This window comes from Oratosquilla oratoria, chromosome 7, assembly GCF_046742065.1.
Source record: "Oratosquilla oratoria isolate Oo_2021 chromosome 7, ASM4674206v1, whole genome shotgun sequence".
Taxonomy (NCBI): domain Eukaryota; kingdom Metazoa; phylum Arthropoda; class Malacostraca; order Stomatopoda; family Squillidae; genus Oratosquilla; species Oratosquilla oratoria.
In genome coordinates this window covers 40,390,103-40,414,418 of record NC_134783.1, presented here as the reverse complement: position 1 = coordinate 40,414,418, position 24,316 = coordinate 40,390,103, and the positions used below count along the sequence as shown (strand labels likewise).

General features: G+C 43.9%; 1 protein-coding gene across 4 annotated transcripts in view; it reads right to left on the bottom strand.

Moving 5' to 3' along the window:
• Positions 1-514: 514 nt before the first annotated feature.
• Positions 515-24,316, bottom strand: part of LOC143027091 (uncharacterized) — a 107,289-nt gene continuing 83,487 nt past the window's right edge. For all 4 annotated transcript variants that reach the window (XM_076188052.1, XM_076188051.1, XM_076188054.1 and 1 more), the window contains 3 exons: positions 23,725-23,919; positions 22,772-23,105; positions 515-1,616 (listed from right to left, as the gene is read on the bottom strand). In XM_076188052.1, coding sequence (XP_076044167.1) covers positions 1,452-1,616; positions 22,772-23,105; positions 23,725-23,919 — 694 coding nt within the window. In that variant the 3' untranslated portion in view covers positions 515-1,451. The remainder of the gene's footprint in view (positions 1,617-22,771; positions 23,106-23,724; positions 23,920-24,316) is intronic.

The window sequence follows — 24,316 nt, the reverse complement described above, 5'->3', positions numbered from 1 at the left end:
CAATCAATCTGTTGCCCATGGTGTCTCTTGCAAAAGACCCTTCTGTCTTCCGACATCAGTCCAAGGTTTCTTCCCAGACAGATCTATGGGAGGGCCCCAGGAGCATATCATATTTCAATAAAGGTAAAGAAATATTGGAGCACAGAGAAAAAATAAACATCTGTAATGGTAACTCTTGGGAGTCCAAGGGCATTTGGTTCCCTCCATTATTTATTAGTGTTAACATGCATTGTTTTTAAAGGACAACACTAATGTAATAAAGGATGGGCAGGTCCACAAAGGTGCACAGGCCTAGTGCTTGGTATCTTGAACAAGTTCAAGATCCCTCTCTACTAGCTTCAACAATATTTCCTTCACCTTTTCACATAAGGAAAGCTGACTATTGGTGACTGTTTGTGGATGAAGGGTCATCCATGTCCCCTGTCACATTGCTTGGGTCAAAGGCAATGCAGCAAGGCATGGCTTGGCAGCCAGCATCAGTTTACCCCTACTGCTTCATCATAAATAAAAACAATTTCTTCAGACACATAATAATCATTTATTCAAGTTATGCCATGAAAAACATTACATACAATACAAACTTCAACCCATTGTTCTAGCATCCATACAAAATATACCAGAAATTTGATGATACAAAAAATTCCCTTTTGATATGCTCTTTTAAAACACTGAGCCCACATTTCCAGTCTTACTACATATCTTAAACATTAATATCACAATTCCACAACTATGGTCATCATAAATACTCTTAAACTAAGATATGTACAACATTCTGAACATACAACATATTTACAAATAAAAATCTAGCTAAAATTTGGTGGCAGGCATGCAACTGATATTTTTTAATACTTTTATAACCCTGCACGAGCTAAACGAGGGAATGTTGTTGGCAAGAGACCAGCAGTCATCTGAACTCATGACCTTTCATGAAAATAAAAATGCATCTCTGAATCCATGTATTCACAAAAAGATGTATATGCATTACAATTACTTTCTTGCTTCAAGAACCCAATAGGGACTAGTGGATACCTATACACAAGATGAATCGATGGGATTATCTCCTTCGTCTATCTCCACCTGGAGGTGCAGTTCATGGTACTTTGTCTCCAAACTGTGCCCAGGGTATCAATATCAATTATTTTCCCACCACTTTTTTATACTTAAGAAAATCTCACAACCAATTACTATTCCTGTTCTCTTCTAATAGATGGTGATATGGAAACAGCCCCACAGTAGCAATAGACATCAATTCAACACTTCTTCCAAGAGTTACAGGACGGTCTGAGGATTTGCTAGTTGCTATGGGGCCACAGGTTTCTAGACAAGAGAAACTAGGGAAAATCTGAAGAACCCATTAAACACATTTTCAGAAAGTTGGTAAATACCTCTTCACTGCATAATGCAGTCAATATCTCAGAGATATATATCTATTGAATACCCTTCCCACTCTTTCACATCAGAGAAATCTTCTTTTTAATGACGACAGTAAACAATGCAGCCGTTTCTTCTATAAGAGACTCGAAAATTTCTCCAGAAACTTGCACTTTGACAGCAGCTTCATCTTCATTATACTGTGTCCAACTCATTTCCTCAGATTGTAATTCCCTTACCAACACCTGAAAAACAGAAATGAAAAATATGTACATCAAGAAATTGTAGAAAAAACTAGAAAAATTACATGGAATGAGGCGGTCTAAATATTAGGCTAAACATAATACAGACTAGCTGGCAAATGCAGTTTATGATTTCAGAGGTTAAATGAGAGGAGATATGGCCGAAATGAAAATGATAGGTACACTGAACCCTATCACAATGCTCAGGTCAGAAACAGTACATCCTTACAACACCTGTAACATTTCTCAAACATTTGATCTCAAATACAATTAGGTTCCCCTTTTCCATCTTCAAATTTCAAGCCTCTGCTCCATACAACACTACATCAATTACTACCTCATGCAATCTTCTCTTTACATTCATCTCCAGATACCTATTTCTCATGACACTTTCATTCACCCGCCCCACTTGCCTCCTTTACTCAGATAATTCACCTCCATTCCTCCACACATTGCCACTTGTCTATCTATCTATATACCAAGAGTTTTCCCCCTTATTAGGGAGGTAGCCAAATCAAAAGCAGTACCCACTCCCATCCACCATCCCCTCCTCCCTCTCATCTTACCTCCTCATGGATGAGTTATCCCTGTATCCTGCCCACTGCCCTCGGTCAGAAGCAATGTAGCAAGACACAATACATCCCCAGCTAGGCTGCTTCACTGTCTCATGCAGAATATGAGATGATGGGGAGAAATCTCTTCGGGTTGTGTCAAAATATCATTCACACATAAACACACCCTGCCCCTCCCTTCCTTGCATAACAGTATCATCTATATACAGCCACTCTCCACTCATGCCTATTTCCTGCCTTCTCCCTTCTTGGCTCATCAGACATTCCCCTCTTGCTCAAAACCCCCTTTACCCCATCCATCTATCTCATCCTTGGTCATCCCCTCAAATTCACTCCCTCTTCCTCTGCCTTCCACACTTTTTATTAATCTTTCTTCACTCATTCTTTCCATGTGTCCAAACCATTCCAATACTCTTTCATCTCTTTTTTCCACTCCTGCTCTCTTCACCACCACCTTGTTTCTTACTCTATCCAGCCTAGTAACCCCTATCATATTTCTTGGACATTTCCTCTCAAACACATTTAAATTTTTCCTCTCTGCTTCTCTTAAATTCCAAGTCTCAGCCCCATACAAATGCTAGCTGGCACCTATGACCCCAAATATTCATTCACATGCTGCCACTTGTACATACATATACCAAGGTTTTTCCCCCTTACAAGGGAGGTAGCCAAAAAGAAAAAGGTATAACATAATTTCCACCCATTCCATCCCTAAATACACTCCACTCCCCTCCACCCTCCCTCCCATCTAACCAACTCCTGGTTGATGGGTCATCCCTGCACCTTGTCCACTGCCCTGGGTCAGAGGTAGTGTCGCAAGGCACAGCATATCCACAGCAAGGCCACTTCATTTACATCGGCAACCCCCCCACTCTCCATCCCCCCATGCATAAAAGGAGAAGACAGGGAGAAATCCCTTCGGGCTGCGTCAAATTTTGCTCACACATACTACCTCACCCCCCATCCCCCCGACCATTCCACCTCATGCATCACAACATCATCCTTATACAGCCATTCTCCACTCACCCGTCTTCTGTCCTCTCCCGTCCTTCCTCAACAGACATTCCCCTCTTCCCCAAAGCCCCCTTCACCCCATCCATCCATCTCATCCTAGGACGCCCCCTCATATTCACTCTTTCCACCTCCGCCTTCCACACTTCTTTTACTAATCTTTCTTCACTCATTCTGTCCATGTGTCCAAACCATCCTAATACTCTTTCATCAACCCTATCTCCCAGCTCCCTTTCCATCCCTGTTCTCCTCCTCACCTCCTCATTTCTCACCCTATCTAGCCTAGTAACCCCCATCATACTTCTCAGACACCTCATCTCAAACACATTCAAACTCCTTCTCTCTTCCTCTCTTATGTTCCATGTTTCGGCCCCATACAGTGCTGCCACTTGTGACCCCAAATATTCAAAGCTCTTCACTCCCTCTAGTCACTCACACTTTAGACTTGCATCCAACCCACTACCATTATCACTCTTTGTACATCTCATCACCTTACTTTTGCCCACTTGAAATCTGCCATTAAATCCTTGTCAAATTTGGATCCAACCAAGTGTAGTGCTATTTGTAACCCACTAGCTCACCTCCCACTCCCCTCCACTCTCACTCACCAGCTTCAAACTCCTGCATTGGAATCTCATATGTACCTCCCATACCACCTGCATGGAGCACTGGGTAATGTTCCTGTCTCAGAATGCAAAAGGCCTGGGTTCAATCCCACCCCCTGCTAATTGCAAAAGTACTTTCATAGCTTTCCAACCCCTCTTCACAATGGCAGACATCAGTATGATCAAGTTGATTACACCGATTTCAGATTTCATTCACAACCACAGCTATTCCAACATACCAAAAAAGTTCACATGCACTTCTTACCATACATACAACAAACAGGATTAAGCCAATGTGGTAAGGTACAGAGGCTACATTTTCCCTCAGGGAGCCTCAATGAAGATCCATCTCAGTTGCATCAATAACTGATGGAATAACTTCAAACATTTAAACCCCATCTATGTTCTTGCTGAATAACCATGGTGACATACGTTCATGGTACAGCTCTGCCTTCACCTCAAACCATTCACCCTCTTCATTCCACATCTTTGCACAACCTCTACTATTTGTGGAAAAATAGTAGATAAACCTCCACCATCCCATACATCTTCTCTCTAATATGCTATGGATCGCCAATTAAATAAAGCAGCCTTCCTGTAGATGTGCTCAATGCTTGCGTCTGTACCATTATTTAGGCGAGACAATACACACCACTTGGCAACTGTTTAGTTGCTCCTGAGACCACATGGTGTCAATTTGTAAACATCTCTCACATGGACTAGTCTTTTTTTTTTTGCGGTGGTCTCTGTTTATTGTGCCTTGATATCTCCGTAATGGGGAGTGGTAAAGAGCTGGGAAGAGACACAATTGTTGCTATTATAACCTCTATAAGGAGGGTTATAAGTGTAAAGATATAGCCACTCATGTGAGAATTGGAGCGCGGCAAGTGCAAAAGTAGACCAAGGAATTTTGAGACAGGTGATGCCATTCATAAGTACACATGGGAGAGGGTGGTGGATGGAAGGGTGGTAGATAGAGAATTAATGGACTATATAGTGGTAACCAGGGGTATAGTAAGAAGGGTTAAGGATGTACATGTACTAATGGGAGAGAGTGGGGGAATCTCAAATAATTTATTGATGGAAGGTAAGTTGAGAGTGGAGGATAAATGGAGAAAGAGGAAAAGGACAGAAGGTAGTGAGCTGCTTAGAGTGAACTGCTTAAATGTGAAAGAAAAGGAGGAGTACAAGAAGAAGCTGAGAGAGGAGTGGGAGGGAGTGAAGGATACAGTAGAACTAGGAGTCGAGGAGGAATGGAAATGGTTCAAGGAGGGAGTCACAAGGTGTGCAAAGATGGTATGTAGAACAAGGAGGATGGGAGGAAATAGAAGAAAGGGTGGTGAGTGTTGGGATGGGAAAGCAAAGAAGGTTATAGAAGAGAAGAAGCGAGCTTTCACAGTTTGGTTATAAAACAGGACGAGGGACTCATACGAGAGGTACAAAGAAAAGAGAAGTAAAGCATAAGATAAAGGAGGCAAAGAGGAGAGCAGATGTGAAATGGTGTATGAATATGATAGAAAATTTTGAAAGTAATAAAAAAATTATTTGGAAAGAAATTAACCTCTTCACTCTGGGCCAAAATCTCGCGGGCAGCATTAGCTTCCAGACGTGCGATGTTGCGTCATAATACTCGCATTATAAAAAATAAAGTCACCGCTGTATTGCTCGTTCTCTCTCTCACCCATGAATTTTGATAACCATAGAAAATATGATGAAGCCAGTTTACAGAGTATGGGGGTCATACAGGTACAACTACAATAAATATAATCAAGACGCCAATATCGGCATCCTTGCGTACCCACTTGCTCCTCATAAAGCCTACATAGGCATCACTGTATGGAAGGGGTTAAGAGAGGAAAAGGAGGCAAATCAAGTAGAGAAGAAAAGGTAAAAGGTGCAGATGGAGAGATGATAATGGAAGAGATGGCAGTAAGAGGAAGATGGTCAGGGTATTTTAGGGTGTTGCTAAATGTGAAGGAGGATAGGGAGGGAAAGGTAGTTGCAGTGGGAAGAACTAGGAAAATGAATGTGATGAGTGAGGAAAATGGAGGAGAAATAAGGAAAGATGAAGTGAAGGCAGTTGTTAAGATGAAAAGAGCAGGTAAGGCACCTGGGTTAGATGGATGTTAAGCAGAATGTCTGAAAAAAGGAGGTACAGTGATGGTGGATTGGCTGGTGAAGTTATCTAATGTTTGTTTAAGAGAGGGTAGAATGCCAAAGGACTGGAGGGGTGTCTGTATAGTCCCACTCTACAAGGGAAAAGGGGACAAGTGTGAGTGTAGTAGTTTCAGAGGGATTAGCTTGTTAAATGTAGTTGGGAAAGCTTATGGGAGGATTTTGATTGAGAGGATTAGGAAAGGAACAGAGGGAGTAATTGGTGAGGAACAGTGTGGGTTTAGGACAGGTAGTGGTTGCGTAGATCAGATTTTTGTGGTAAGACATGTGAGAAAGCTACAGGAAAAGGTAAGGATTTTTGGGGGCTTTTATGGATCTGGAAAAGGCTTGACAGGGTAGACAAGAAGGCACTGTGGAAGGTATTGCAGATATATGGGATAGGAGGAAAGCTGTTAAGAGCAGTCAAGAGTTTTTATGAGAGTAGTAGAACATGTGTAGGATTAGAAAGGCAGTGTGAGTGGTTTGAGGTAAAAGTGGGACTTCGTCAGGGATGTATTATGTTACCTTGGCTGTTCAATTTATACATGGATGGGGTGGTGCGAGAGGTAAATGCAAGGGTAGTGGGCCAGGGATTGGAGATAGTTAATGAAATGGATAAAAGTGAGAAATAAGCCAGTTGTTGTTTACTGATGACACTGCACTTGTCGTGGGATCAGAGGAGGGATTGAGGAGGTTTGTGATAGAGTTTGGGAAGGTGTGTGAAAGTAGTAAGTTGAAGATAAATGTGGGTAAAAGTATGGTGATGAGAAGTACCTGTACAAGGGGAGAAAGTGGCAGCAGACTGGAAGTGAGTATTAAGGGAGACTGGAGGAAGTGGATAGTTTTAGACACTTGTGTGCAAATGTGGTGGGAAAGGGAGGAGTGGAGGTAGAATGTAGAATGAGAGAAGCAAGTAAATGCCTTGATGGATTAAAAAGTGTAATGAGAAAAAGATATTTGGGAATGGATGCTAAGAGGAGGTTGTATGAAGGAGTGATTGTACAGAGAGCACTGTACAGGACAGAAACATGGAATATAAGTGAGGAAGAGTGGAGGAGTTTGATTGTTTCTGAGATGAGGTGTCTGAGAAGTATGATAGGGGTTGCTAGGCTGGATAGAGTGAGAAATGAGAAGGTGAGGAGGACAGGGATGGAAAGGGAGTTGGGAGATAGGGTTGACGAAAGAGTATTGGGATGGTTTAGACACATGGAAAGAATGAGTGAAGAAAGATTAATAAAAGAGGTGCGGAAGGCAGAGGTGGAAGAAGTGAACATGAGGGGGCGACCTAGGATGAGATGGATGGATGGGGTAAAAGGGGCATTGGGAAAGAGAGGAATGTCTGTTGAGGAAGGATGGGAGAGGACAGAAGATAGGGGTGAATGGAGAAGGGTTGTGTATGGATGATGCTGTGATGCATGAGGGGCAATGGGTGGGCGATGGGGGGGGGGGTGAGGGAGTATGTGTGAGAAGTAAATTGATGCAGCCCGAAGGGATTTCTCCCTATCTTCTCCTTTTCTTCATGAGGGGACAGAGAGGGGGGGGGGGGTCCAATTTAATGAAGTGGCCTTGCTGTGGATGTGCTGTGTCTTGCAACACTGCTTCTAACCCAGGGCAGTGGGCAAGATGCAGGGATGACCCATCATCCAGGAGGTGCCAAGATAAAGAGGGAGGAAAGATGATGGAGGGGAGTGGAGTATGTTGGGGATGGAATGGGGGAAGTGGTTTTTATGCCTTAGTTTTTTGGCAACTTCTCTTGTAAGGAGGAAAATCATTTGGTATATGTATGTAAAGGATTGGACCCTAGGAGACTTGGAACAAGTATTGTGGAGTGACGAGTCAATGTTTGTGGTGTCATCGAGCTGTAGGTCAAAACATGAGACACCCCATGGGGTCAGACCCTAATGAAGCAAGCTATACAGCTGACGTGGTGAAACATGCACCAAGTGTTATAGTGTAGGGGTGTTTTGTGTTTGGAGGAGTTGGCAATTTTGTGTTTCTTCAACAAAATGAGTAAATCATACATACATATACCAAGGCTTTTTCCCCCTTACAAGGAAGGTAGCCAAAAATGAAAAGGCATAAAATCATTTCCACCCATTCCATCCCTGAATACACTCCACACCCCTCCACCCTCCCTCTTATCTTAGCACCTCCTGGATGACAGGTCATCCCTGCACCTTGTCCACTGCCCTGGGTCAGAAGCAGTGTCGCAAGACACAGCACATCCACAGCAAGGCCGCTTCATTAAATCAGCGACCCCCCTCTCTCCGTCCCCCCATTGCATAATAGGAGAAGACGGGGAGAAATCCCTTCAGGCTGCGTCAAATTTTGCTCACACATACTACCTCACCCCCCATCCCCCCACCCATTCCACCTCATGCAATCACAACATCATCCGTATACAACCATTCTCCATTCACCCGTCTTCTGTCCTCTCCCGTCCTTCCTCAACAGACACTCCCCTCTTCCCCAAAGCCCCCTTCACCCCATCCATCCACCTCATCCTACGACGTCCCCTCATGTTCATTCCCTCCACATCTGCCTTCCATACCTCTTTTACTAGTCTTTCTTCACTCATTCTTTCCATGTATCCAAACCATCCTAATATTCTTTCATCAATCCCATCTCCCAGCTCCTTTTCCACCCCTGTTCTCCTCCTCACCTCCTCATTTCTCACACTATCTAGCCTAGTAACCCCCATCATACTTCTCAGACACCTCATCTCAAACACATTCAAACTCCTCTCTTCCTCTCTTATGTTCCATGTTTCTGCCCCATACAGTGCTGTTGGCACAATCACTCCTTCATACAGTCTCCTCTTAGCATCCATTCCCAAATGTCTATTCCTCATTACACTCTTTAATCCACCAAGGCATTTACTCGCTTCTCTCAATCTACATTCTACCTCCACCTTCACTCCACCTTTTCCTGCCACATTTGCACCCAAGTATCTAAAACTATCCACTTCCTCCAGTCGCTCTCCCTTAATGCTCACTTCCAGTCTACTGCCACTTTCACCCCTTGTACATCTCATCACCTTACTTTTACCCACATTTATCTTTAGATTTCTTCTATCACATACTTTCCCAAACTCTGCCACCAACTTCCTCAATCCCTCCTCCGATCCTGCCACAAGCGCAGTGTCGTCCGCAAACAACAGCTGGCTCACCTCCCACTTTTCTCCATTTTCTTTAACCATCTCCAATCCCTGACCCACTACCCTTGCATTTACCTCTCGCACCACCCCATCCATGTATAAGTTGAACAGCCAGGGTGACATGACGCAGCCTTGACGAAGTCCCACCTTTACCTCCAACCACTCACTCTCTCCATTTCCAATCCTGACACAAGCTCTACTACTCTCATAAAAACTCTTGACAGCTCCCAGAAGCTTTCCTCCTATCCTGTATATCTGCATAACCTCCCACAGTGCCTTTCTGTCTACCCTATCATAAGCCTTTTCCAGATCCATAAAAGCCCAAAAAACATCCCCTTTCCTATAGCTTTCTCACATATCTGTCTTACCACAAAGATCTGATCTACACAACCTCTACCTGTCCTAAATCCACACTGTTCCTCACCAATTACTCCTTCTGTTCCTCTCCTAATCCTCTCAATCAAGATCCTCCCATAAGCCTTCCCAACTACACTTAACAAGCTAATCCCTCTGAAACTACTACATTCACACTTGTCCCCTTTTCCCTTGTAAAGAGGAACTATACAGGCACTCCTCCAGTCCTCTGGCACTCTACCCTCTCTCCAGCAAACATTAAATAACCTCACCAGCCAGTCCACCATCACTGTACCTCCCTTTTTCAGACATTCTGCATGGCATCCATCCAGACCAGGTGCTTTACCTGCTTTCATCATCTTAACAACTGCCTTCACCTCATCCTTCCTTATTTCTCCTCCATTCTCCTCACTCATCACTCTCATTTTCTTCCCATTTCCCACTGCAGCTATCTTTCCCTCCCTATCCTCCTTCACATTTAGCAACTCCCTAAAATATTCTGCCCATCTTCCCCTTCCTGCCTTCTCTTCCATTATCATCTCTCTATCTGCACCTTTTACCTTTTCTTCTCTACATAATTCGCCTCCTCTTCCTCTCTTAATTTCTTTCCAAGACATCTTTTTATTACATACATACATATACCAAGGCTTTTTCCCCCTTACAAGGGAGGTAGCCAAAAAGGGAAAGGCATAAATTCATTTCCACTCATTCCATCCCTGAATACACTCCACACCCCTCCACCCTCCCTCTCATCTGAGCACCTCCTGGATGACAGGTCATCCCTGCACCTTGTCCACTGCCCTGGGTCAGAAGCAGTGTCGCAAGACACAGCACATCCACAGCAAGGGCGCTTCATTAAATCGGCGAACCCCCCTCTCTGTCCCCCCATTGCATAAAAGGAGAGGACGGGGAGAAATCCCTTCGGGCTGCGTCAAATTTTGCTCACACATACTACCTCACCCCCCATCCCCCGCCCATTCCACCTCATGCAATCACAACATCATCTGTATACAATCATTCTCCATTCACCCCTGTCTTCTGTCCTCTCCCGTCCTTCCTCAACAGACATTCCCCTCTTCCCCAAAGCACCCTTCGCCCCATCCATCCACCTCATCCTACGACGTCCCCTCATGTTCATTCCCTCCACATCTACCTTCCATACCTCTTTTACTAGTCTTTCTTCACTCATTCTTTCCATGTGTCCAAACCATCCTAATATTCTTTCATCAACCTTATCTCACAGCTCCTTTTCCACCCCTGTTCTCCTCCTCACCTCCTCATTTCTCACACTATCTAGCCTAGTAACCCCCATCATACTTCTCAGACACCTCATCTCAAACACATTCAAACTCCTCTCTTCCTCTCTTATGTTCCATGTTTCTGCCCCATACAGTGCTGTTGGCACAATCACTCCTTCATACAGTCTCCTCTTAGCATCCATTCCCAAATGTCTATTCCTCATTACACTCTTTAATCCACCAAGGCATTTACTCGCTTCTCTCAATCTACGGTCTACCTCCACCTTTTCCTGCCACATTTGCACCCAAGTATCTAAAACTATCCACTTCCTCCAGTCGCTCTCCCTTAATGCTCACTTCCAGTCTACTGCCACTTTCACCCCTTGTACATCTCATCACCTTACTTTTACCCACATTTATCTTTAGATTTCTTCTATCACATACTCTCCCAAACTCTGCCACCAACTTCCTCAATCCCTCCTCTGATCCTCCCACAAGCGCAGTGTTGTCTGCAAACAACAGCTGGCTCACCTCCCACTTTTCTCCATTGTCTTTAACCATCTCCAATCCCTTGCCCACTACCCTTGCATTTACCTCTCGCACCACCCCATCCAAGTATAAGTTGTTGTTGTTGTCGTTCCCTAGACTGTCTGTCCGAGCAGTCCCGTCTCCCCAAGGAATGCCATAGCCGAAACTGGGTTTTCCCACAAATCCTTTATAGAGCGTATGTTGTGTTGTTTGCGTGCATGATTGTGTATAATGCAGTCTTCCATTATGTGTTGTATGGTATGGGGTGAAGTGTTATCCTGGGCAGCTGTTCACAACGCGGTCATCCAGCCTCTTCTGGTAAATTAGAAGTGCTGGGTGGTGACCACACCGCAGTCTGGCCAAGTGGACTCTGTCCTTTCGTGGGAGAGAGGTTTCAGAAGGGTGGATATCAGGGGGTCTGGCATGCAGCAGTGTGTTGTCTTTCAGTGTGTTAATGGAGCGGTGAGTGATATGATTATGAATATGTTTCCGGAGGCTGGTATTTGGTGGTTGTGGAGGAAGAGAAGAGAGTATCTGTGTGTGATAAAGGTCTTTGGGTGTTGTTTTAATGTTTCTTGGTGTGTGTGGGTGTTCTGCTATGTAGTGTAGTGGGTGTAATGTGTTTGTGGTGGCTGCGGCAAGTGTTTGTGTGCCTCTCATGTCGAGGTGGTCCTTGACTTTGAGGACTTTTGTTTCATGGTGTAAATGGTCTGTAGGTGTTGTATTTGTGCAGCCTGTAATTGTTTTTAGGGCTTTGTTTTGTATGATTTGAAGGGTGTTGTGGTGTGTCTCACTAAGATTAGGAGCCCATGCAGGACTCGCATAATTTAACACTGAGTGTATGCATTGTTTGTATATTGTTATATTAGTTTCTTTGTTTTGTCCAAATGTTGTTCCAGTGATTGACTTAAGTGCGTTAAGTCTGGGTGTGCATTTGTTTTTTATGTTTGTGATGTGTTGTTTGAAAGACATGGATGTATCGTATGTTACACCAAGAATTTTCGGTGTGTTTGTGTGTGGTATTAGAGTGTTATTGATGTAGAGATGAGGTATGTATTTGTGTTCTTTTGTCCAGTTGGTGAGAAGTGTTGCTGTAGATTTGGTTGGAGCTATTTTGAGTCTGTTTGTGATGAACCATGTGTTGAGTGTGTCAAGGTATAGCTGGATTATTTCTGCAGCTTTGTCTGTGTTACGATGTGTGCATGTGATTGTTATGTCGTCTGCGTAGGAAGAGATTTGTATTTCTGAGGTGTCTGGCGTGGGTAAGTCATGCATGTATAGATTAAATAGTGTGGGGGATAGAACTGAGCCCTGTGGTAGTCCGTTCTTAATGTTTCTGATGTGCGATGATTGGCCATTATATGACACGTAAGCATTCCTACCTGCCAGATAATTGGCCAGCCATCTTTTGGTATTATTGTGCATGTCTGTGTTATATATTTTATTTGTTAGGTTGTGGCGGGGGATAGCATCAAAAGCTTTACTAATGTCTAATGTTATAAGAAGTGTTCTTTGGTGGGGCCTATCTGAATTGATGCCATCTAAAATTCTTTGTGTGAGGTTTGTCAGAAGAGTGTTTGTGGAGTGTAGTGGCCTAAAACCGTGTTGTGAGTCAGCAAGGGGAATATGTGGTGTGACAAGTTTAAGTATTAGGCATTCAATGACTTTAGAGGGGGTGCAGAGAAGTGTGATTGGGCGGTGCGATGTTGGGATTGTTGGGTCTTTGTTCGGTTTTGGAATGGTGATTATTTTACCATGCTTCCAGATGTCGGGTATAGTGTTGTGTGAATAGCTGTAGTTTGCAATGTTTGTGAGTACGTGTATACCTTGTGGTCCAATGTGTTTTAGGTGGATGTTGATTATGTTATCAGGGCCACAGGCAGATGAGTGCTTGAGACTATGTATTATGAATTTTGTCTGACTGTCTATGAAGGGTATATAGTCTGAGTCTGTGGGAGTCTTTCTTACGGCGAATGGTGCGTCGGTCGTCAGGGTGAGAAGTGAGATGGCTTGTCTGTGCAAAATGACGTATGAGTGCGTTTGCTTGTTGTCTGTTTGAGGGTAGATTATCTGTTGTTGTGAGTATTGCTGCGTGAGAGCGTGTAGTGTTACTGTTGGATAGTGTAATGCTGTTGAGTGTTTTGTACAATTTGCTGGTGTTTGTTTTGTGATCAAGTGTATTGATAAAGTTTTGCCAATTTTGTGTTTTTTGTTCATGTATTTTATTGGCAATCACAGTGTTTAGTGTTTGTATTTGGTCTGCTATGTTTTGAGGGATAGGTGTGGGGGTATCGTGTTTAAGTATGTCACGTTGTCTGATGAGGCCTTGGATTTCTGGTGTGAAGTTGGGGTTGTGTGATTTTCTGTTGCCTCTAGGGATGTATCTCTTGTCTGCATTTTGTATGATTGTATTAAAAGTGTGCACAGCATTGTTTATGTTTGTGATTGGTGTACTGTTAAGTGTTTCAAAATGTTGTTCTGTCTCTTCAGTAAAATCTTCCCAGTTAGCTCTCTTGTAATTGGTGTAAGTGTGTCTGTGGCCAACTGGGGTGCATCTTGTTTTGGTGGTGATGATGATTGGAAGGTGGTCAGAGCCAAGGGTTCTGACCACTCTCCATGATGTTGTTGGGGAGCAAAAGGTGATATCAGGAGAGGAGGGAGTGTAGAGGGCTTGGTGTGGGATATGTGTATGATTTTGTGTGTTGTTCATGATAGTCAATGAGTCAAACTGAGTCTATATATCAAGCCCTCTGTCTGTGTCAGGGTTGTCGACATACCAGGCAGACGACTTGGCGTTGAAGTCTCCACCCATGATCAGGTTGGGGATTGAGGCTAGTTGGCTAAAATGAGGCCTGAAGGTGTCTGGAACTGTGGGGGATGATTGGGGGGGAATGTACATGTTAACTATTGTCAGTGTTGATTTGTTGCCTGTGCGGATTCGAATGGATTGGATTTCTGTTGTGTTATCTGTGGTAGGGAGGAGAATTTTGGTTGTGGCACTTGTGTCCACAAAACAGATGGAGTGGTGGATCAGGGTGATGAGTCCACCGCCATAGCCGTCAGTCCGGTCTTGTCTGATGGTGGTGTAACTATGAAATGATGGTGTTTTGTGTGAGTGTCTTAGTTTTGTTTCTTGTAAAATCACAATGTGTATGTTGTATTGTTTAAGAAAGTGTTCAAGTTCATGTTTTTTCGTGTTAATACCGTCAATGTTGTGTTGTAATATGTTGATGTTGTGTGTTTTGTATGTGTTGTATGTTGCCGTTTGGGGTTGAGGTTGGGGTGGTAGTGGGGAAGGTGTAGGATCTGGGTCAGAGGGGGGGAAAGGTGAGATCGGGGACAAAGGAAGGGGAGTACTAATCGGGGGTAAGGGCAAAGGGAAATTGGGAGTGGGTAAGGGTGCTGGCTGTGGTTGGGGAGGTGGGAGTGGGGTTATTGGAGGGCAAGTAGAACATGTCCAAGTGTTTGTGTATTGGTTTGTGTCAGCAAGTGTTGTACAAGTGAGGTGGGCCCAGTTTTTGCACATATTGCACTGAACTGAGCCCTTTGTCTGTCTGCTCGAAGTAATGGGTTTAGAGCATGTTGGGCATGTGTATTTTGTGGTGGGCCCAGGATTGCTCTCTACATCTCCAGCTAAAAGTAGAAGAAGAGGGGTGATCGCCGGAAAATCACCCCTCGGTGCAGAAAAAACGTAATATTGCATGTTGGGAAAAAGGATTGTGGTACTCCCCAAGGCAGGCGTAGCTTCTCTTGGGGATCGGTGCCACCTGCATAGAGCTGATGGCCAGGGGTGGTTGCTGCCGTTTGGCCCCCAACTCTTGGGGTTGGGGGGTGGTCCCACGACGTAGACGCTACAGCTCCAGGACCTCCATGTATAAGTTGAACAGCCAGGGTGACATAACGCAGCCTTGACGAAGTCCCACCTTTACCTCGAACCACTCACTCTCTCCATTTCCAATCCTGACACAAGCTCTACTACTCTCATAAAAACTCTTGACAGCTCCCAGAAGCTTTCCTCCTATCCCATATATCTGCATAACCTCCCACAGTGCCTTTCTGTCTACCCTATCATAAGCCTTTTCCAGATCCATAAAAGCCCAAAAAACATCCTTCCCCTTTCCTATAGCTTTCTCACATATCTGTCTTACCACAAAGATCTGATCTACACAACCTCTACCTGTCCTAAATCCACACTGTCCCTCACCAATTACTCCTCCTGTTCCTCTCCTAATCCTCTTAATCAAGATCCTCCCATAAGCCTTCCCAACTACACTTAACAAGCTAATCCCTCTGAAACTACTACATTCACACTTGTCCCCTTTTCCCTTGTAAAGAGGAACTATACAGGCACTCCTCCAGTCCTCTGGCACTCTACCCTCTCTCCAGCAAACATTAAATAACCTCACCAGCCAGTCCACCATCACTGTACCTCCCTTTTTCAGACATTCTGCATGGCATCCATCCAGACCAGGTGCCTTACCTGCTTTCATCATCTTAACAACTGCCTTCACCTCATCCTTCCTTATTTCTCCTCCATTCTCCTCACTCATCACTCATTTTCTTCCCATTTCCCACTGCAGCTATCTTTCCCTCCCTATCCTCCTTCACATTTAGCAACTCCCTAAAATATTCTGCCCATCTTCCCCTTCCTGCCTTCTCTTCCATTATCATCTCTCCATCTGCACCTTTTACCTTTTCTTCTCTACTTGATTCGCCTCCTCTTCCTCTCTTAATTTCTTTCCAAGACATCTTTTTATTACATACATACATATACCAAGGCTTTTTCCCCCTTACAAGGGAGGTAGCCAAAAAGGGAAAGGCATAAATTCATTTCCACCCATTCCATCCCTGAATACACTCCACACCCCTCCACCCTCCCTCCCATCTGAGCACCTCCTGGATGACAGGTCATCCCTGCACCTTGTCCACTGCCCTGGGTCAGAAGCAGTGTCGCAAGACACAGCACATCCACAGCAAGGGCGCTTCATTAAATCGGCGAATCCCCTCTCCGTCCCCCCATTGCATAATAGGAGAGGACAGGGAGAAATCCCTTCGGGCTGCATCAAATTTTGCTCACACATACTACCTCACCCCCACCCCCCCGCCCATTCCACCTCATGCAATCACAACATCATCCGTATACAACCATTCTCCATTCACCCGTCTTCTGTCCTCTCCCGTCCTTCCTCAACAGACATTCCCCTCTTCCCCAAAGCCCCCTTCACCCCATCCATCCACCTCATCCTACGACGTCCCCTCATGTTCATTCCCTCCACATCTGCCTTCCATACCTCTTTTACTAGTCTTTCTTCACTCATTCTTTCCATGTGTCCAAACCATCCTAATATTCTTTCATCAACCTTATCTCACAGCTCCTTTTCCACCCCTGTTCTCCTCCTCACCTCATCATTTCTCACACTATCTAGCCTAGTAACCCCCATCATACTTCTCAGACACCTTATCTCAAACACATTCAAACTCCTCTCTTCCTCTCTTATGTTCCATGTTTCTGCCCCATACAGTGCTGTTGGCACAATCACTCCTTCATACAGTCTCCTCTTAGCATCCATTTCCAAATGTCTATTCCTCATTACACTCTTTAATCCACCAAGGCATTTACTCGCTTCTCTCAATCTACATTCTACCTCCACCTTCACTCCACCTTTTCCTGCCACATTTGCACCCAAGTATCTAAAACTATCCACTTCCTCCAGTCGCTCTCCCTTAATGCTCACTTCCAGTCTACTGCCACTTTCACCCCTTGTACATCTCATCACCTTACTTTTACCCACATTTATCTTTAGATTTCTTCTATCACATACTTTCCCAAACTCTGCCACCAACTTCCTCAATCCCTCCTCCGATCCTCCCACAAGCGCAGTGTCGTCCGCATACAACAGCTGGCTCACCTCCCACTTTTCTCCATTTTCTTTAACCATCTCCAATCCCTGACCCACTACCCTTGCATTTACCTCTCGCACCACCCCATCCATGTATAAGTTGAACAGCCAGGGTGACATAACGCAGCCTTGACGAAGTCCCACCTTTACCTCGAACCACTCACTCTCTCCATTTCCAATCCTGACACAAGCTCTACTACTCTCATAAAAACTCTTGACAGCTCCCAGAAGCTTTCCTCCTATCCCATATATCTGCATAACCTCCCACAGTGCCTTTCTGTCTACCCTATCATAAGCCTTTTCCAGATCCATAAAAGCCCAAAAAACATCCTTCCCCTTTCCTATAGCTTTCTCACATATCTGTCTTACCACAAAGATCTGATCTACACAACCTCTACCTGTCCTAAATCCACACTGTTCCTCACCAATTACTCCTTCTGTTCCTCTCCTAATCCTCTCAATCAAGATCCTCCCATAAGCCTTCCCAACTACACTTAACAAGCTAATCCCTCTGAAACTACTACATTCACACTTGTCCCCTTTTCCCTTGTAAAGAGGAACTATACAGGCACTCCTCCAGTCCTCTGGCACTCTACCCTCTCTCCAGCAAACATTAAATAACCTCACCAGCCAGTCCACCATCACTGTACCTCCCTTTTTCAGACATTCTGCATGGCATCCATCCAGACCAGGTGCCTTACCTGCTTTCATCATCTTAACAACTGCCTTCACCTCATCCTTCCTTATTTCTCCTCCATTCTCCTCACTCCTCACTCATTTTCTTCCCATTTCCCACTGCAGCTATCTTTCCCTCCCTATCCTCCTTCACATTTAGCAACTCCCTAAAATATTCTGCCCATCTTCCCCTTCCTGCCTTCTCTTCCATTATCATCTCTCCATCTGCACCTTTTACCTTTTCTTCTCTACATGATTCGCCTCCTCTTCCTCTCTTAATTTCTTTCCAAGACATCTTTTTATTACATACATACATATACCAAGGCTTTTTCCCCCTTACAAGGGAGGTAGCCAAAAAGGGAAAGGCATAAATTCATTTCCACCTATTCCATCCCTGAATACACTCCACACCCCTCCACCCTCCCTCCCATCTGAGCACCTCCTGGATGACAGGTCATCCCTGCACCTTGTCCACTGCCCTGGGTCAGAAGCAGTGTCGCAAGACACAGCACATCCACAGCAAGGGCGCTTCATTAAATCGGCGAACCCCCTCTCCGTCCCCCCATTGCATAATAGGAGAGGACAGGGAGAAATCCCTTCGGGCTGCATCAAATTTTGCTCACACATACTACCTCACCCCCACCCCCCCGCCCATTCCACCTCATGCAATCACAACATCATCCGTATACAACCATTCTCCATTCACCCGTCTTCTGTCCTCTCCCGTCCTTCCTCAACAGACATTCCCCTCTTCCCCAAAGCCCCCTTCACCCCATCCATCCACCTCATCCTACGACGTCCCCTCATGTTCATTCCCTCCACGTCTGCCTTCCATACCTCTTTTACTAGTCTTTCTTCACTCATTCTTTCCATGTGTCCAAACCATCCTAATATTCTTTCATCAACCTTACCTCACAGCTCCTTTTCCACCCCTGTTCTCCTCCTCACCTCCTCATTTCTCACTCTATCTAGCCTAGTAACCCTCATCATACTTCTCAGACACCTCATCTCAAACACATTCAAACTCCTCTCTTCCTCTCTTATGTTCCATGTTTCTGCCCCATACAGTGCTGTTGGCACAATCACTCCTTCATACAGTCTCCTCTTAGCATCCATTTCCAAATGTCTATTCCTCATTACACTCTTTAATCCACCAAGGCATTTACTCGCTTCTCTCAATCTACATTCTACCTCCACCTTCACTCCACCTTTTCCTGCCACATTTGCACCCAAGTATCTAAAACTATCCACTTCCTCCAGTCGCTCTCCCTTAATGCTCACTTCCAGTCTACTGCCACTTTCACCCCTTGTACATCTCATCACCTTACTTTTACCCACATTTATCTTTAGATTTCTTCTATCACATACTTTCCCAAACTCTGCCACCAACTTCCTCAATCCCTCCTCCGATCCTCCCACAAGCGCAGTGTCGTCCGCATACAACAGCTGGCTCACCTCCCACTTTTCTCCATTGTCTTTAACCATCTCCAATCCCTCGCCCACTACCCTTGCATTTACCTCTCGCACCACCCCATCCATGTATAAGTTGAACAGCCAGGGTGACATAACGCAGCCTTGACGAAGTCCCACCTTTACCTCGAACCACTCACTCTCTCCATTTCCAATCCTGACACAAGCTCTACTACTCTCATAAAAACTCTTGACAGCTCCCAGAAGCTTTCCTCCTATCCCATATATCTGCATAACCTCCCACAGTGCCTTTCTGTCTACCCTATCATAAGCCTTTTCCAGATCCATAAAAGCCCAAAAAACATCCTTCCCCTTTCCTATAGCTTTCTCACATATCTGTCTTACCACAAAGATCTGATCTACACAACCTCTACCTGTCCTAAATCCACACTGTTCCTCACCAATTACTCCTTCTGTTCCTCTCCTAATCCTCTTAATCAAGATCCTCCCATAAGCCTTCCCAACTACACTTAACAAGCTAATCCCTCTGAAACTACTACATTCACACTTGTCCCCTTTTCCCTTGTAAAGAGGAACTATACAGGCACTCCTCCAGTCCTCTGGCACTCTACCCTCTCTCCAGCAAACATTAAATAACCTCACCAGCCAGTCCACCATCACTGTACCTCCCTTTTTCAGACATTCTGCATGGCATCCATCCAGACCAGGTGCCTTACCTGCTTTCATCATCTTAACAACTGCCTTCACCTCATCCTTCCTTATTTCTCCTCCATTCTCCTCATTCATCACTCTCATTTCCCACTGCAGTTATCTTTCCCTCCCTATCCTCCTTCACATTTAGCAACTCCCTAAAATATTCTGCCCATCTTCCCCTTACTGCCTTCTCTTCCATTATCATCTCTCCATCTGCACCTTTTACCTTTTCTTCTCTACTTGATTCGCCTCCTCTTCCTCTCTTAATTTCTTTCCAAAACATCTTTTTATTACTTTCAAAATTGTGTCATACTATTACCCCATTTCACATCTGCTCTCCTCTTTGCCTCCTTTACCTTTTGCTTTACTTCTCTTTTCTTTTCTTTGTACCTCTCATATGACTCCCTCGTCCTATTTTGTAACCAATCTGTGAAAGCTCGCTTCTTCTCTTCTACAACCTTCTTTGTTTCCTCATCCCACCATTCACTACCCTTTCTTCTATTTCCCACTGTCCTTGTTCCACACACCATCCTTGCACACTTTACGACTCCCTCCTTGAACCATCTCCATTCCTCCTCCACACCTAGCTCTACTCTATCCTTCACTCCCTCCCATTTCTCCTTCAGCTTCTTTTCGTACTCCTTCTTTTCCTTTTCATTCAACGAGTTCACTCTAAGAACCTCCCTACCTTTTGTGCCTTTCCTCTTTCTCCATCTATCCTCCACTCTCAACTTACCTTCCACCAAACAATTACCTGATATTCCCCCACCCTCTCCCCTTAGCACATGTACATCCTTAACTCTTCCTATCATAATCCTATTTACCACTCCATAATCCATTAGCGCTCTATCTACCACCCTTCCCTCCACCACCCTCTCCCATGTGTACTTATGCTTGACTTTCTTCCAAAACACTGTATTTGCTATCATCAACTCTCTTTCTAGACACATTTCCACCATCAACTCTCTTTCTAGACACATTTCCACCATCAACTCTCCACTACCATTCTTTCCTGGAACTCCACATTTCCCAACCACTCCATCAATTGGACCATTTCCTACCCTAGCATTAACCCCTTCCATACGGTGCCGCACACGTAGGCGTCATGAGGAGCAAGTGGATTCGCGACGCTGCCATATCGGCGTCTTGATTATATTTATTGTAGTCGCCCCTGTGTTTTTACATTCTCCCAAATGCGCCCTGAATCCCATTCTCTGTGGTTTTCAAAATTCGCGGGTGAAAGAGAGAACGATCGATATAAGCGATGACTATATTTTATGATGCGTGTATTATTACGACACGTCATACGGCTGGCATTGGCTGCTGCCCGCGAGATTTAAGTCCCGTACTGAAGTGGTTAAGGTCTCCCAGTACTATTACATTGACATTTCTTCCTAAATCCTCTATGCACTCATTTAAATCTATCCAAAAGGCCTCCCTTTCTTCTACACTCTTCTCACTGCCAGGCCCATATGCACTTACAAAGACCCACATCTCCTTTTCCAGTTTCACCTTCATCCACATTATCCTTGAGGAAACCTCCTTCCACTCCACTACACGTTTACCTATCTCTTCACTTACTAGAATAGCCACCCCTTCCCTCCCTCGCCCTCTCTTCACTCCTGATAACCTCCCACTTACACTCACCCTTCCCTTTCAACTTAGTTTCACTCAAAGCCAACACATCCATCTTTCTTCTCACAAACATACTACCTATCTCTTCCCTTTTACTCTCTGTACCATATCCATACACATTAAAAGACCCAAACCTTAGGGTGCTGGTCCGAAAACTCCCAGACCCTCTTATGCCTTTACTTTTTCGTTTAGGAATGTCCCCTGTGGGGCTACAAGGAGAAGGATGCCTAGTCCCACTCCCCATGCCTTTCTTCTCGCCTCTTATGATCCAAGTGGGAATACTTGGTGGCAGTATTCTTTTCCCCCACCACAGAAAAAGAATACTCAGAGAAATAGTACAGGACAGCAACAAGGGGTTGGGGGACAGTATAACGGAGGGACAGTTGTAGTATAAAAGTGTCATCATTTCTCTATGAACAGAGTTTTCCTCTATCATAGACAAAATGATGTGTGGCTCTGGTCCATAGGGGCATCCCATATAGACCCTAAAGTATCAACTGCATGCAATTTTTCCACAATAACAAGCAGCCAATACCCCAGATGGGGTAAATCAGTAGTTATTTCAAGTTAGTGTGTGATAACCTGCCTGAAAATTTTGAAAAGTGTAATGCTAGCTGGTTCATGCAGGACGGAGCTCCTGCTTATATATATATATAAAAAAAAAAAAAAAAAAAAAAAAAAAGTGGCCTGGGAATTCACCAGACCTAAATCCCATAGAGGACATGTGGCATATCATAAAAAAACAGCTTCAGGATTGTGAAATTTTGACTGTAGCAAAGCCAACAATAGAAATACAGGATATTTGGGATAATATTGTTACCCAACACATAAAAAAACTGGCAAGATGCATCCCAGCACACTTAGAGGTCATCAAGCTTAAAAGAAAATCACTTGGCAAATAAGGTATGTCATGAGTCATTTAAACGTCTATTTAAATGTCACAATTGTTTACATTCGTTTCTTGTCAATTTGCGCCCAAATTTGCTAAGCACTGTGTAAAATAATTTCTGACTAATGGGTACCTTCTGTCTAGGAGTGATAATTAAGTGCACAATTAAAATATTAGAATGTTATGAAAAAATGAAGACATGACCCTCAGATGATACATAAAATCAAGTTCTTAACAACAACAAAATTATAATCTAAATTATAAGAAGGTCTGCATCAGGTTTGGCATGCATCACACAGAAAGAAAATCAAATTACCTGATCAACAAGATCTCTTCTCTTCTTGGCCCAGCGCAAAATCATGGACTCTTTGAAGGCTGGAGGCTCCCAGCCTAGTAATATCTCAACTTGTCTTTTCACATACTCAAGTAAACGAGCCTTTGATTTATGCTTGACTAAGAACAAGGTCTTGGAATGTGGGAAATTCTTTTTTGGGATCCATGGTGGAGGAGGTGGAATATTTTGAGCAATGTATATTTGGTGCAAGAGCTGTGACCCAAGAGAGAAGAGGAGGTACCGGAAAGTACGTGCACTTCCTTCTCCATCATCTGGATCATCGTCATCATCATCATCATCTTCCTCTTCTTCAGAACTGTCAGATTGAAAATGAAGCATGTGTGAATAATAGAATACAAATATGATTTGAAGATATTTCTGACACAGGAAAGAAAACAAAAAAGAAAAGACTTCTTCCTTCTAAACATAAAAAAAAAAAAAAAAAAAAAAATCTTTCCACTGAATGACTTATAGGTTGAACCAGTGGCTGTGGCCAGCTTCTGGGGTGCAACTGTTGGGAGAATCTTACAATTATGAGTCAGGGGTAAGCAATATCATTAAGATCTCTTGGGAGGATGCAGACATACTGTTTTGTGACAGACAAAGAACACTCACTACAATGCCCCACACTCATCCCTTCTAGACTGCAACCCAAAATCTTTTCATTGAATGACTTATAGGACAGTGGCTGTGGCTAACTTCCTGAGTGCAGCAGGTCTCCTGCAAGAGAAGCCTGGGATAATGGATTAATTTAATTGTTCTAGTTTACCAGGATAGGTCTTATTTAGGCTATTGACCAATTATTCAATCTATACATAAGAATGCCTTGACACTGTTCTAGTTTTGGAAACCTTAATAATAGAAAATCATACCCACCAAAACTAAAGTTTCATATCTGAGTTCAACTCAGGTATTGCATGGTACACTCCAATTACCTGGTCTTAGATGGCTGAAGAATTTGCTGAGGAGGCTGAACAGTGTTAGGATCCTGTCCTTCTTGCATTGCATCATACAAGACAGACACAGTATCCTCAATGACAGACATCACTTCATCCTTTTGACTGGGAACAGCATGGAAGATTTCTGTTGCAAGTTTCCTTAGGTCAGCCTTGCTTAGTCTATGAGGAAAACTGTGTTAAAGAAATAAAGCCCATCATTATATTGTGTCACAAGAGACTTCAAATATATGATGCTCTTTGATAAGAATCATGTCAAACTTCATGCTGAAAATCATCATTACAACTAGTCAATTGGAAAATAAAAATCCTCAACACAATTGTACCGACATACAAAAGTCTCGATAGCCTTCACAAGGGGACAAATTAGTCAAAAGAGAGACCCAGTGGACTTCAAATATACGATACTCTTTGATACGAATGATCAAATTTCATTCTAAAATCCATCATCACAAGTTAATTCCTAACAACCTAACCTTCTCTTCTGTTCTTTCAATGCTTAGGATCATATCCCTTTTTCAATCTTTCATTCCTGGTCTGTACTGAGAGTAACGGGAGTGGAGGGAAAGCT